Raw genomic sequence first — 14,443 nt, 5'->3', positions numbered from 1 at the left:
ACGGTCGTATTCAGCTCGGCCTCCAGATCCTTCTTATCGGACTCTAAGTCCTTATTATCGGCCTCCAGCTTCACTAAACGAGCCAGAAGCTCGTCATTCTTCGTCTGATCGGCTATAGCTCTTTGTTCAGCTTCGTCTAAAGCCGAAGAGTACAGCCGTTTCCAGTGAAGTATCTCCATCTCCTTGAGTACAAAGCAGCTATATTAGTTCGGCAGATGTACCGAGCAGATAGTAAAATACTACAGGAATAAAGGCGAGTACGAAAAGCTATACGAAGACAAGTGTAGAGAATTTTTCATTCACAAGGAAAATTTTTTACACTAGGAGGGCTTCAAGGCCATTTTACAAGGAAGAAACTAGACTAAGAGAAGGGAGACGAAATCATACTTCGCCAGCTTCGTCTCCGGCTCCTTGGTCTGGTTCAGCTTCTTTCTCCTGAACTACCTCAACCCCGGCCTCGTCTCCTGCCGGCCTCGCCTCCGCCTCCTGATCGGCCTCCTTCTCCGGATGCCCGGCCCGCTCGACTTCGGCCTCCAGCTCCAGCGGCTCGGCCTCACCCTCTCCGTTGTAAGTCGAAGCGGGTGAAACGGGTCCCACGGAGGCAAAGATAGCCTCCAGGTTCTCGTCCCGATCAGCTCGACAACTCCGGACTCGGTCTGCAGAAAGCAGGACCGAGGATGAAGCGAGCTCCTCAAGGAGCGGCAGATTCTGAAGCCGAGCTGCTATCTCTCGGCTGTACAGAGGCAGCACGACGTCGGCCCCCTGCTCGCCCTTATCGGCAATTAGCCTTACCAGGCTACCGACAAAGGCCGAGAACTGGCTGCTCAAAAAGAGTTTCTCCGTGTAAACACGGAGAGCCTCCCCTTGGGCAACCACGGCAGCAGCATCGCTCCGCTTCGTCTGCTCTCGCTGGATGACGAGCTGGTTTTTGGCAAACTGAGCTTCATCCTGGGCCGAAATCCTAGCAGCTCTGGCCTTCTCAAAGTTAGCCTCAGCCTGTTCGGCCCGATGACAAGCAGCCGCCAACTTCCTCTGCATCTCGGCATAGTCATTGGACGCTTTGGAGAGTTCGACGGCGACGAGCTTGGAGAGCATATCGTTCCTCTGAAAATGGATAAAGAAAAAAGTCAACAAAGGGGCCACAAAAAATACAGAAAAAAAAGCAAGGCCAGAAAATCAAGAAGAGAGTTCACCTCGGCGAAGTCCGTGGGCCATAAAAACGGCTCACAGATATGTTCCGAAGGAGGCGCCAAGACCACATCTTTCTCTGGCACTCTCGGGGGCTTCTGGGCCCTCCCCTTCCCCTTTGCCGAAGTCGACTCCGGCTTCTTCGGATCCGAAGAGGTTTTTTGCCTTTTCGGAGTCCTCTCGGCATCAGACGCCGAGCTGGTCGTTTTCGGCCTCTCCGGCTCCTTGGACTCCGAAGATTTTCGGGTAGCCTTACTCAGCATGTACACTGCCAAAAAGCAAGAAAGCAAAGTCAGGTTTTCTTCGTTAAAGCAGTAGAGCATAAAGATAAAGAGAAATCCTCACCCTCGGCCTCTTCGTCCGAAGACGAGATGTCGAACACGACGTCGCCCTTGACGAGCTCAGACTCCGGGTATTGTTTCCTAACTATGGGAATCTTGTTGAGCTCGCCATCGAGCTCGTCCAACGGTTCAGGCCGAGGGTGACGGATAACGGACTCCGGCCCTCTCCAGGGAAAACTAGGAGCCGCGGTCCTATCATAGTAGAAGAAGCGATTTTGCCACTTCGGCCACTTCGTTTTACAAAAGGCCCTAAAGGGCTGTAAAGGGATCAAGTAAAACCAAGACCCCTTCCTCTTAAATTGAAAGAATTTAAGGATCGCCTTCAAAGACAAATCCCTTCCTAACCTACGGAGTTCGGCAGCGAAGGCCGACAAGTGCCTCCAAGAGTTCGGAGTCACTTGGCCTAAAGGAAGCTGAAAAAAATCTAGTAAATCTATAAAGGCAGAAGGGAGGGGGAAACGAAGCCCGCATTCTAAGCAGGCCTCGTACACGGTGGCGTACCCCTCCGGCGGGGAGTCAGCCCTATGATCACCGTCAGGTACCACCGCCTTTCCCCCAGGAAAAAAGTATTTCTCGGGTAGGGATACCACAGTATCCTTACTCAAAATACTATGGAAATACTCTACGGTCTTCTCCCCGGACCCTTTCCGGCCAGAAGACCCCTTATCCCCTTTCCTACCGCTACCCGACTCCGAAGAAGAAGAAGAAGACATTTTTCTTACTTTTTGAAGGTGAAGAAAGTCTGAAGAAGCTCTTGAAAGCGGAAGAGAATTTCTCGAGAAAGAGAGAGTATAGAAGACGCAACAGCAAAGGTGTTCAAATGAGGAAGAAAAAGCATATTTATTAGATACGGGAAAGATTTCGAGATCGTTGCGCCGTTTCGAATCCCACCTTTTCAGGATTCAACGGCCGGATTTTACTGTCGCATTTAATGCAGGCACGCGCAAGGCATGTCCCCTGACGTCAGCCTCCCCCTTACCATTATCCAGAATGCCGAAGTGACTCACCTCGCCGAAGTGATTCACTTCGCTTTTCGGGGGGGGTAGTGATGGGGTACGAACTAAACCCTAATGGCAAGCCCAATAACAGTGACGGCCCATCAGCCCAGAGCCCAAGAAAGAGTACCTGTTCGGCACCAAAGAGTTCGGCACGACCAAAGAGTTCGGACTCAGCCTACAGCTCGGTAAAAGCCGACCAGTCAAGCTCTCCTCTCAGATCGGCAAGAGCTGATCGGTAAAGTCCAGCAGTTCGGTCTCAGCATTCGACCGAACTAGGAGTTAGTGGACTCATGAAAGGCCTCCACGACCTCCGCTATACCCACGATCTATTTAGTGGTACGAAGCAGTTATTGAGCAGTTATTGCTCACCCACGATCTTGTTAGTGGGGCTGCAAACCACGATCCTAGTTCAATGTATAAATAGAACTTAGATCAGATAGAAAAGGGGGAAGCTCTCTAGAGATAAAATCATATAGCAAGTCTGTGTTGTAAGCTGTAATCCCAGATCAAGCAATACAATCTTGCCCTCCCTTCTTCCCGTGGACGTAGATTTACCTCAGTAAATCGAACCACGTAAATTCCCCGTGTCGTAATTTATTTTTACGAGCATTCATCATCATCAATAATTCGCGGATTCATCACACACATTATTTTTTAGTTTGTTCCAACTAAGATAATTTATTATTTAAAAATGAAAATCTTTATCTCTATTTAATTCCATCTCTCTTAATTACTTTACTATTTTCACTTAGGAAAAATAAAACTGTATAAAATCTCGTGTCATTTAAGAAAGGGATCTTCCTTCGGACGGAGGCAATAGTAATACTTTTGTTGCTTCATTGGATACATAAAATATGAGCAAAATTTTTTTAAAAATTGATATTTAAATATACACACCCATTCATTCTAGTTCAAATAATTTTTCAATTGTCTTTGTTTATACTTTATACAATGTGTTGATTGATTATTGGCGGGAGTGGTGTGGCTACTTTTTTGACCGATTATATTTAAGAATAAATTATTCTATTTTGGGTTGTCCCATCATAAGTTATTGATTTTTTTTATTAAAAAACAACACCGAATCTTTCTTACTTTATTCTCTCTCGGTTAATTTATTTTATACTTTTTACTTTATTCTCTCTTTATATTTCATATTTTTTTCTCTTTTCACTTTATTCTCCACATTTAACCCAATAAATATCATTTTCTTAAAATTTGTGCCTAAGAAATTCATCACAGATATGTAGTAATGTATTATATTTCTTGTTAAAGCAGGAGAAAAAAAAAGAGTATATAAAGGAAAGAGAGTAGACATTATTAAATCTTTACCGAATCTTTTTTCCTAAATCAAATTCTAAAGTCTAAACCTAATAACAATCAAATTCTATCCTTTTTCTATATGGAAATCCTTGTCCAATAATAAATGAAAAGGCCAAACTGAAACTCAAAATCTAAAGAATCCTAATAAACTCAAATTCTATCCCTTTTGCTATAAGGTAAATAAATTCAAACACCAATAATTCCTTTGTTTTTCCTATCATAAACTCTCAAGGCAAGGCGATGGGAGAAAGTATCCAAGGCAACGTGATTGATCATCCACGGAGCATATTAGTGAGGCGATGGACCGAACCTGATGAGGATGTTCATCATCCAAGGCCATTCCTCACCAACGCCGCCGTCCAAAAATGAAGACGGCGGCGGAGATGACGTTCTCGCTCAATTCCAATAGGTGTCTTTGTACTATTCTGCATCGAAAGCTTGCAGCTGTAACAACTGAAGCTATTATTACTCCTAATCGCGGATTGATGGAGTATATATTAATGAATTAAGAAAGGGTAGAAATCTTTTTTAGTAATGGAGCTGAAGCTATAAAACTTTCAACAGCTACAACTCTAAAGCTAGCAAGGAGTTGGGATTTGAAGAAAAGATGTTGAGCAAGTTTTGAACCTCCATTAATTTCTTAAGCTTCCCAAAGGAATCTTCAACCTCCTTGCTGCAAAGGACTTAACCAACCTCTGTGATGAATCGGCGAATTTTTGGTGGTGATGAATGCAGGAAAAACGCAGATCACGACACAGAGAATTTACGTGGTTCGATTTACTGAGGTAAATCTACGTCCACGGGAAGAAAAGAGGGCAGAGTTGTATTGCTTGATCTGTTTTCTACAGCTTACAATACAGACTTGCTATTTTGTATTTGATCTCTAGAAAGCGAGACAGTCCCTTTAGAAGCTAACCCTATCTATCTGATCTAGGTTCTATTTATACATTGAACCAGATCGTGGCATGCAGCACCATTTACTAGGTAGTGGATGTCGTGGAGATCGTGGCGATCTTGCATGGGTCCACTATCCTGCATGAGTTAATGACTGCTTGACACCACTAAATAGATCGTGGGTGTAGTGGAGGTGGAAATCCTGCATGAGTCCACTATCTCCTAGTTCGGTCGAATACTGAGACCGAACTGCTGAATTATTGCCGAGCAGCTTTTGCCGATCTGAGAGTAGAGCTTGATGCCGACCTGAGAGCAGAGTTTGATTGGTTGGCTTTTACCGAGCTGTAGGCTGGGGCCGAACTCTTTGGTTGTGCCGAACTGAACTCTTTAGTCATGCCGGACTGATACTCTTTAGTCATGCCGAACTGATACTCTTTCTTGGGCTTTAGGCTGATGGGCTTTACTGCTGTTGGGCTTGTTTAGTACGTACTCCATCACTACCCCCCCCGGAAAGCGAAGTGAATCACTTCGGCATTCTGGATAAAGGTACGGGGTAAGTTGATGTTTGTCCTCGGTCTTATGAAGTGAACTCTTCTTTGACCGAACTCGTCTTTGGTCTGATGAAATAAACACCTTTGACCGGACTAAGCTTGTGTCCTAATTTGGCGAGTTTTATCGCTCGGATCGGACTTTCCGTTGTCCTAATTTGGGGATCGGACTTTCCCTTGTCCTAATTCGGCGAGTTTTATCGCGTGGATCGGACTTTCCCTTGTCCTAATTCAGGCAAGTTTTATCGCGAGAATCGGACTTTCGTTGCAGTTCGTTTCAGACGAAGTGCTTGATTCTTAAGCTGAATTGTGGTCTTGTATCCTCTTTAGAAGCTTGGACTTCACAATCGTTGGCTTATTGCAGTTCGTTTCAGACGAACTGCTTGTTTAAGCTGAATTGTGGTCTTGTATCCTCTTTAGAAGCTTTGACTCACAATCGTTGGCTTGTTGCAGCTCGTTTCAGACGAACTGCTTGTTTAAGCTGAATTGTGGTCTTGTATCTTCTGTAGAAGCTTTGACTCACAATCGTTGGCTTGTATATGTTCTAAGAAGGGGATCAGCCTTCGAAGAACAAGATACCTCAGTAACATTTGTAAGAGACGACACGCACATAGACAGACAACGCATATAGACAAATAAAAAGCACATAGAGACAAACAAAGACCAAGTAAACCAAATAAAGCACATTGACCGAACAGGACTCAAGACTGACTGACCGGACTGTCTCTTACAAATGGAACTTTTTGAGGTTGGAAATGTGCCATGTTCGGGGTACCTGTTTTCCTGACATGTGAGCCAATTTGTAAGACCCTTTGCCGAGGACTTCTGACACCCGATACGGACCTTCCCATATGGGTTCGAGCTTGCCCAGCTTTTCTGCTCGGCTTACTTCGTTGTTTCTCAAGACGAGATCTCCCACTTGAAATTGCAGCTTCTTCACCCTTTGGTTGTAATACCGGGCTACTTGCTCCTTGTACTTGGCTGCTTTTATGCATGCCAATTCTCTTCTTTCTTCGGCAAGATCTAGCTCGGCTCTCAGTCCGTCGTCATTCATTTCTGCTGAGAAATTTAGAGTTCGGGGACTGGGTATGCCGATCTCCACCGGAATCACGGCTTCAGTGCCGTACACAAGACTGTACGGAGTTTCACCGTTGGAGGTTGTGGGTGTAGTTCGGTAGGACCATAGGACTTGAGGGAGATTTTCTACCCATTGTCCTTTGGCTTGTTCTAACCGAGCTTTTAACCCTTTCACCAGGATACGATTTGTTACCTCCGTTTGTCCGTTTGCTTGTGGATGAGAGACCGAAGTGAACCGCTGTTGAATATTCAGCTCTTGGCACCAATTCTTGAACGTCTTGTCGGTGAACTGAGTCCCGTTATCCGAGATGAGGATGTGGGGTATGCCAAATCGGCATACTATGTTCTTCCAGACGAAATCCAATGCCTTCGAGCTCGTTATCGTAGCTAATGGTTCAGCTTCCACCCACTTCGTGAAGTAGTCCACGGCAACGATAAGGAATTTCATTTGCCGAGGAGCTTGTGGTAGTGGTCCTACTATGTCTATACCCCATTGCATAAAAGGCCAAGGGCTTTGCATAGTGGATAGATCGGTCTGCGGCATCCTTGGGATATTTGCATGGATTTGGCACTTCGGGCATGTCTTGACGAGCTGCACTGCTTCTTGTACCAAGGTTGGCCAATAATATCCCCATCTTAGAACTTTTTTAGCTAAAGCTCTAGCTCCGATGTGGCTGCCGCACGATCCTTCATGAACTTCTCTGAGGATGTAGTCCGTCTCTTCTGGTCCTACGCACCGCAATAACGGCTGGAGGTAAGACTTTCTAAAGAGGACTCCTTCATGAAGTTCGTACCGAAGTGCTCGGCACGTGATCTTCCAAGCTTCTCTCTTATCCTCGGGCAATTGTCCTTGATCCAGATACTGCAAGATCGGCGTCATCCAGTTCGGCGAGCTGGACACTGAATGTACCTCGGCTTCATCAATGCTTCGATGCATTAATTCTTCCGCCTTTGAGCTCGGATCTGAGGCCAACTTACTTAAGGTATCTGCTCGGCTATTTTCCGCTCTGGGAACGCGGATTATCCGAAAATAGGAGAAACTTCGGCTGATGCTTTGCGCTTTGTCCAAATACTTCTTCATTCTCTCGTCACGAGCTTCACTTGTACCCAACATGTGATTTACTATGACTTGTGAATCACAATGGACTTTGAGAGATTTGACGAGCAGACTTTGCGCTAACTGGAGTCCGGCAAGGAGGGCTTCGTACTCGGCTTCATTATTAGTAGTGGGGAATAGGAACCGAAGTGAGTAGGTTACCTCGTGTCCGTCGGGAGCGACGAGTAAAATACCAGCTCCACTTCCCATCTTGTTTGAAGCTCCATCTACGAATCCGCTCCAGCAGTCTGGCGGCTCTACTTCGGATTCCAAGGGCTGTGCTAGTTCGGCATTGGCAGAATTTTTCTGTTCGGCAATGACAGGGATTGCTTGATCGAACTTGGCCTCTGTAAGAAAATCTGCCAAGGCTTGTCCCTTGATGGCTTTCCGAGGTAGGTACTCGATTGAGTGTTCTCCCAGCTCTATGGCCCATTTGGCGATTCTGCCTGATGCTTCTGGCTTGGTCAAAACTTGCCGAAGAGGCAGATCGGTTAAGACGCATACCTTGTGAGCATAGAAGTATGGCCGCAGTCTCCTTGCTGCATTTACTAACGCCAGAGCAATTTTTTCCAGAGGTTGATACCTTGTTTCTGGACCTCTTAATGCTCGGCTTGTAAAGTAGATGGGAAACTGCTTTAGGCCTTCTTCTCGTACAAGCACCGCGCTGATGGTTCGATCTGATGCCGCTAAGTATAAGAATATTACTTCGGCTTCGGTTGGAGCAGAGAGAATAGGAAGCTCGGCTAGATAACTTTTGAGCTCGTCAAAGGCCTTTTTCTGCTCGGCTCCCCACTCGAACTTTGGTGCCTTTTTCAACACCTTGAAGAACGGCAGTTGCTTTTCGGCTGCTTGGGAAAGGAATCGATTCAGTGCGGCTAGACATCCGGTTAGCCTTTGCACGTCATGTATGGACTTCGGCATTGCCATGTTCTGAACGACTTGAACTTTTGAGGGGTTTGCCTTGAGTCCGTCCTTTGAAACCCAACAACCCAGAAACTTTCCCGAATCTACCAAAAAGGTACATTTTTGGGGGTTGAGTTTGAGGTTGGCTTTTCGGAGCACGTTGAGAGTGGATTTGAGGTTGTCTTCATACTCCGAAGTGCTTTTGCTTTTGACAACTATGTCGTCGACATACACTTCAACCTGTTTTCCGATTAGGTGCCGAAAAAGCTTGTCTACCATCCTTTGATAAGTGGCTCCGGCATTCTTTAAACCGAATGGCATCTTTTTATAAGCGAAAATGCCGAAATCGGTAATGAAAGCTGTTTTCGGAGCGTCACTCTCATCCATCAATACTTGGTGATATCCTTTGTATAAATCAAGAAAACAGAAAATTTCGAAGCCGATCAAAGCTTCTACTTTTTTATCTATATTCGGAAGGGGATAGCAATCTTTAGGACAGTGCTTGTTTAGATCGGTAAAATCTATGCACATCCGCCATCCTCCTTCTTTTTTCTTGATCATCACAGGATTAGCCACCCAAGAAGGATATTTCACCTCGAATAGTACATCCGCTTTTAGTAATTGGCGGACTTCGTCATGGATGACTTGGCTTCTTTCTGCCGCAAAGAGTCTTTGCTTCTGTTTTACTGGCCGTATTGAAGGATCAATATTTAACCGATGAGTGATTACCTCGGGGGGCACTCCGGTCATGTCCAACGGAGACCATGCAAAGACATCTTTGTACTCCTTGAGGAGCTGAATGGTCTTTTCCCGGAGTAGAGGCGTTCCTGCGAAGCCGATCTTGACCGCTCTGGATGGATCATCTTCGTATAACTGAACGGTCATTGAGTTCGGCTCTGAAGTGACTTCGGTCATCTCGCTTGCCTCTGACTCCGGTTGCTGTGATTGCTATGCTTGATGGTGCCGAACTGATTGCTCGGCACTTTTAAGCGCAATCTGCAGACATTCTTTTGCTCTCTTTTGATCACCTCGGATGACCGCTATCCCACCTTTAGTGGGGATCTTGATGGTGAGGTGATAAGTAGAGCAAACGGCCCGAACTGTGTTGAGCCAGTCTCTCCCCAGGATGATGTTGTACGGGGACCGAGCTTTCACCACAAAGAACTCGATCATCGTATTGGAGCTTGTAGGCGCTTTTCCCACCGTGATCGGAAGGCTGATAATACCTTCAGGGCGGGTGTCCTCCTGGGCGAAACTTTTCAGAGGAAGTGGAGCCGGACTGAGCCGAGCTGGATCCACTTCCATTTTATCGAAACATTCTTTAAAAAGAATGCTGACTGACGCTCCTGTATCCACAAATACTCTGTGGATCAGTTTGTTTGCCACTCCGGCTTGAATGACAATAGCGTCTTGGTGAGGAGAGATGGCTGGGACGGGATCGGCGTCTGAAAATGTAATCACTTCGTCTTTCTTCAGCCTTTTATGTGTTGGCTCCTCTTGATTGGAACCTCTGCGTTCTGCTTTTAGGGACGACTTAGTCTTCCCGGCAGGGAGAGCATCAATAGTCTGGATTACTCCATCATATTGCGGCTCGTCGTCGTCTTCGGGATCCTCATGCCTTTTCGGATCCTGAGGATTGCAGTTCGCACCTCTCTGCCTTTTGTTCTTTTTCGGCTGCTTGCTTTGGTATTTTTTTAACGTTCCTGTTTTCACAAGAACATCAATACCTGCAGCCAAATTTCGGCACTCCTCGGTATCATGACCGTGGGTTTGATGGAAGGAGCAATATTGATCCTGAGGTCGCCGCGCGGCTGATTTCGTCATCCGCTTTGGTCTTTCGAACATATCGGAATGTAGTTCGAAAATTTCCGCTCTTGACTTGTTCAGCGGTACGAACTGAGCGGGCGGCTTCTCGGGATTGAGACGGGGTCCCAATCTGTCTTGCACTGGAGCCCTTTGAATTCTTTCAAATGGAGTCCGGCGAGGATGCCCCTGATCGCTATGATCGGGCTTCCTTCTGTCTCCTCGGGACGATGAGCTGTCTAACGACCGTTTGCGACGGTCTGCCTCATCGGCCCGGGAGTACTGGTCCACAATGTCCCACATTTCCTGAGCTGTCTGCGGACCGCACTCAACGAGCTTCCTGTAGAGAGCTCCGGGCAGGATTCCATTTTGGAATGCCGAGATGACAAGCAGATCGTTGAGATCGTCTACTTGCAGGCATTCCTTGTGGAATCTTGTCATAAAGTCGCTGATTCTTTCGTCGCGACCTTGACGAATGGAAAGCAGCTGAGCCGAAGTGATTCGGACTTCCGCTTTCTGAAAGAACCTCCTGTGGAAAGCATCCATTAGATCTCGGTAGGATCTAATGCTGCCTTGAGGAAGGCTGTCGAACCACCTTCTGGCGTTCCCGATGAGCAGCTCGGGGAACAGCTTGCACATGTGGACCTCGTTGAGACCCTGGTTCGCCATGTTATATTGATAGCGTCCCAAGAAATCATGAGGATCCACTAGCCCGTCATAAGTCATTGACGGTGTCCGGTAGTTCCGCGGCAAAGGAGTTCGGGTGATATCGTCCGAGAACGGAGTCTTTAATGCTCCGTACATGGTGAACCCGACATCTCTTCGGTACGGAGGAGATGGAGTTCTCCTGTGGTTCCGGTACCGAGGAGGAACAGGAACATGTCGGGGTTGAGGATTCTTTCTCCTGGAAGACACGTCACTACTGCGGTAGTGACTTTCATGTCTGGATGAGGAGGGAGAATCCGCCGTTGTCTTCTCCGGCTGTTGGCTCTTCTGCAGGAAGGTTAAGAACTCCTCCTGCTTCTCGGCCAAGAACAGCTTGACAGCTTCATTTAAATCGGGCTGTTGGGAAGACTCGGTGTGATCTCTCCTGGAGTGGCTTGTTCCTTCTTCGTGAGAACCGGAGGTAGATGTCTCCCGAGGCCGTTTTTCAGACCTGCGAGCTGGACTAGCTTTCTCACGGTTATCACGAACGGTATTACGGGTAGTGTGTGATCTGGTATGCATTTTTTTGGGGTGGAAAAAGGGTCAAAAATTCGCTTTTATCACAAATTTGGTTCTCTGTTTCCCACAGACGGCGCCAGTGATGAATCGGCGAATTTTTGGTGGTGATGAATGCAGGAAAAACGCAGATCACGACACAGAGAATTTACGTGGTTCGATTTACTGAGGTAAATCTACGTCCACGGGAAGAAAAGAGGGCAGAGTTGTATTGCTTGATCTGTTTTCTACAGCTTACAATACAGACTTGCTATTTTGTATTTGATCTCTAGAAAGCGAGACAGTCCCTTTAGAAGCTAACCCTATCTATCTGATCTATGTTCTATTTATACATTGAACCAGATCGTGGCATGCAGCACCATTTACTAGGTAGTGGATGTCGTGGAGATCGTGGCGATCTTGCATGGGTCCACTATCCTGCATGAGTTAATGACTGCTTGACACCACTAAATAGATCGTGGGTGTAGTGGAGGTGGAAATCCTGCATGAGTCCACTATCTCCTAGTTCGGTCGAATACTGAGACCGAACTGCTGAATTATTGCCGAGCAGCTTTTGCCGATCTGAGAGTAGAGCTTGATGCCGACCTGAGAGCAGAGTTTGATTGGTTGGCTTTTACCGAGCTGTAGGCTGGGGCCGAACTCTTTGGTTGTGCCGAACTGAACTCTTTAGTCATGCCGGACTGATACTCTTTAGTCATGCCGAACTGATACTCTTTCTTGGGCTTTAGGCTGATGGGCTTTACTGCTGTTGGGCTTGTTTAGTACGTACTCCATCACTCTGCAACAGCCAAATAAGAGCAATAGTTTAGGGCTCTCCAGAGAGTATAAATGAGAAGTTGTTAAAACAGCAAGAGTGAATAAGAGGCTGCCATTGCCATGTATGATGATATTTAATGCCAAGAAACATAGGCCAAATATTCTGGCAGTTGCACCATCGATACTTTCAACAGAACAGCTAACAGATTTGGGCACAGCTCCTTTAATTTCTCAGATTCAGGACCAACAAAAAGGCATACCATATATATATATATATATAGTGTGTGTATATATATATACACACTATATATGCACGCACATAGAAAGAACTCACACTCTCCTCCCCACACCCACTCTACTCTCTACTGTCGTTGCACAAAATCAAGCAACGAGATAGAGGTTAGCAGAGCTCGACTGATTTCACAGCTTCACTTTCTCAAGCAGGAAATCACAATCCTTTTCATTGAAAGCATCGCCATATAGATAATTATAAGGTGTAGTTGTAGATTTGTATGTCAAACACCCAAATTTTGGTCTCCAGCTTCAGACTTGGGCAAAACCAGACCAGAATAGAATGGGAGAGAGGGATTAGGGTTCAGGCAGAATAGAGAAGAAATGAGAAGGCCGATTCAACTTATGAATTTGATAGAATATAGCAATTGCAAAAAGTTGAAAATTTATAAATTTAATTCAATTTATAAATGCGCTAGTATATGATTAACAAAAAATTAATCCTAAACGCAATCCACATTCCACGGGGCTCTAGGGCTTATTAGTAGTAGTACATGTTGTCCCAAAGTAGAGATAGACTATATATCTGAAAAGTCGTTATTAATATCCGAAATCACAATTTAAACAACGAAGAGATAATGCCAATCAAGATTCTCTCCTAGTTCCATATGGTATAGTTAATAATTCCCCTCTCCCGTTAAATAGACACCCAAATCAAAGTCTAATTTACTTTTCAAATCACTAAATTCCTTTCCTTTCTCTGTCGTAAACTTTGTCTCTTAAGGTCATGGCCATGGAAGAACGGATAGCTGAGTCGGAGAGGATAGCAGAAGAAGCTATGGCTGAAGTGGTGAGGACAATATTTAGGAGGCGCCTCCTGTCCGAGGCTGGCCCTATTCCCAACTACCTCGGCCCATTGACGCCTGATTCCGGCGAAACCCATTCCGCACCGTCTGAGGATAAAGATGACCTTTTCTCCCAACTCAAGACGCATTGTTACAACGGCCAAGAAGATGATGGAGAAGAAAAGGATGACTGCTGCATATGTCTCGAGCGTCTGCACCGTGGCCTCGTTGCGACTCTGCATTGTCGCCACGAGTTTCACGGCTGCTGCATAGGGAGGTGGCTCAACCGTGGCAAGAATTTCTGCCCCCTCTGCAAAGGGCTTTTAATTAAGTCATGTTCTTCTATTGCATGTGTTTTGTGATCACATTCATATTTAGTTATTTACATAGTCCATCTCATATTGAGGTTATTATATATATATATGGAGCTTTATTTTTATTGCTTGATTAGATACATTGATTTATATTTGGCGAGTTGGTGTTTGGATATGCCTTTAGTCAGAAACAGTGACACCATCATAAATTTAAATTAGTTGGTCACAACTCACAAGAGGCACTACTTATCATACATAAGCAAATATAGTGGGATGAAAATTAAAGAAATATAAATAAAAATAAAAACTCTTCTACATTATTCACATATCGCTTACTTTAAATATTTATTATTTTTTTCAAAACACGTGCCCCCGACAAATATTTGGTGATGGATCATTTATTATTTTTATTTATCTACAGCATAATATGATCTGTCTAGCTTCTAAATCAGTTAAAAAGAAGTCACAACAAATATTCGACCATGTTTCAAATTCCAACTCAGTTTTGCCCTATCCATTTTAAATTCCAGTCTTAGCACCTACAATTGCGTTAGTCCCAAAATCTGCCCCAACTTTTTTCACCATTTTTAAGTTTTTAAAAACACAATATTAAAATCTACGTAATATTGCAGAAAAAATACAACGAGAAACAAACTAGAAAAAAAAGGTACAAACAAACTTCAATAATTACCGTTGAAAAAGGAGAATTGAAAAGGAATGGAGAAACCTCCATTGAAGAGGATGGAGAAATGCAGAAACCGTCAATTACTGGAGAAAAAAGAGATAATGAGAAAATATCTTTTATTGACTACATTTTGAAAGAGTTGACTACAAATTACAATGAGAATGAAGCCTTATATATAGGCTCTGTAGAATAGCAAAAAACCAACTAATCAACCTAACTAATT

The 14,443-nt window shown here is 45.0% G+C and overlaps 1 protein-coding gene across 1 annotated transcript; it reads left to right on the top strand.

Annotated features, from left to right (window-relative positions):
• The first annotated feature begins 13,163 nt into the window (after positions 1 to 13,163).
• LOC121748109 (receptor homology region, transmembrane domain- and RING domain-containing protein 6-like) lies at positions 13,164 to 13,583 on the top strand. The gene has a single exon (XM_042142325.1). The coding sequence runs from the start codon at positions 13,164 to 13,166 to the stop codon at positions 13,581 to 13,583; it is 420 nt and encodes a 139-aa protein (XP_041998259.1).
• The last annotated feature ends 860 nt before the right edge of the window (positions 13,584 to 14,443 follow it).

This window comes from Salvia splendens, chromosome 9 (assembly GCF_004379255.2).
Source record: "Salvia splendens isolate huo1 chromosome 9, SspV2, whole genome shotgun sequence".
NCBI lineage: Eukaryota > Viridiplantae > Streptophyta > Magnoliopsida > Lamiales > Lamiaceae > Salvia > Salvia splendens.
The sequence above is the reverse complement of the archived record's forward strand: the minus strand, read 5'-3'. Positions and strand labels throughout refer to the sequence as shown.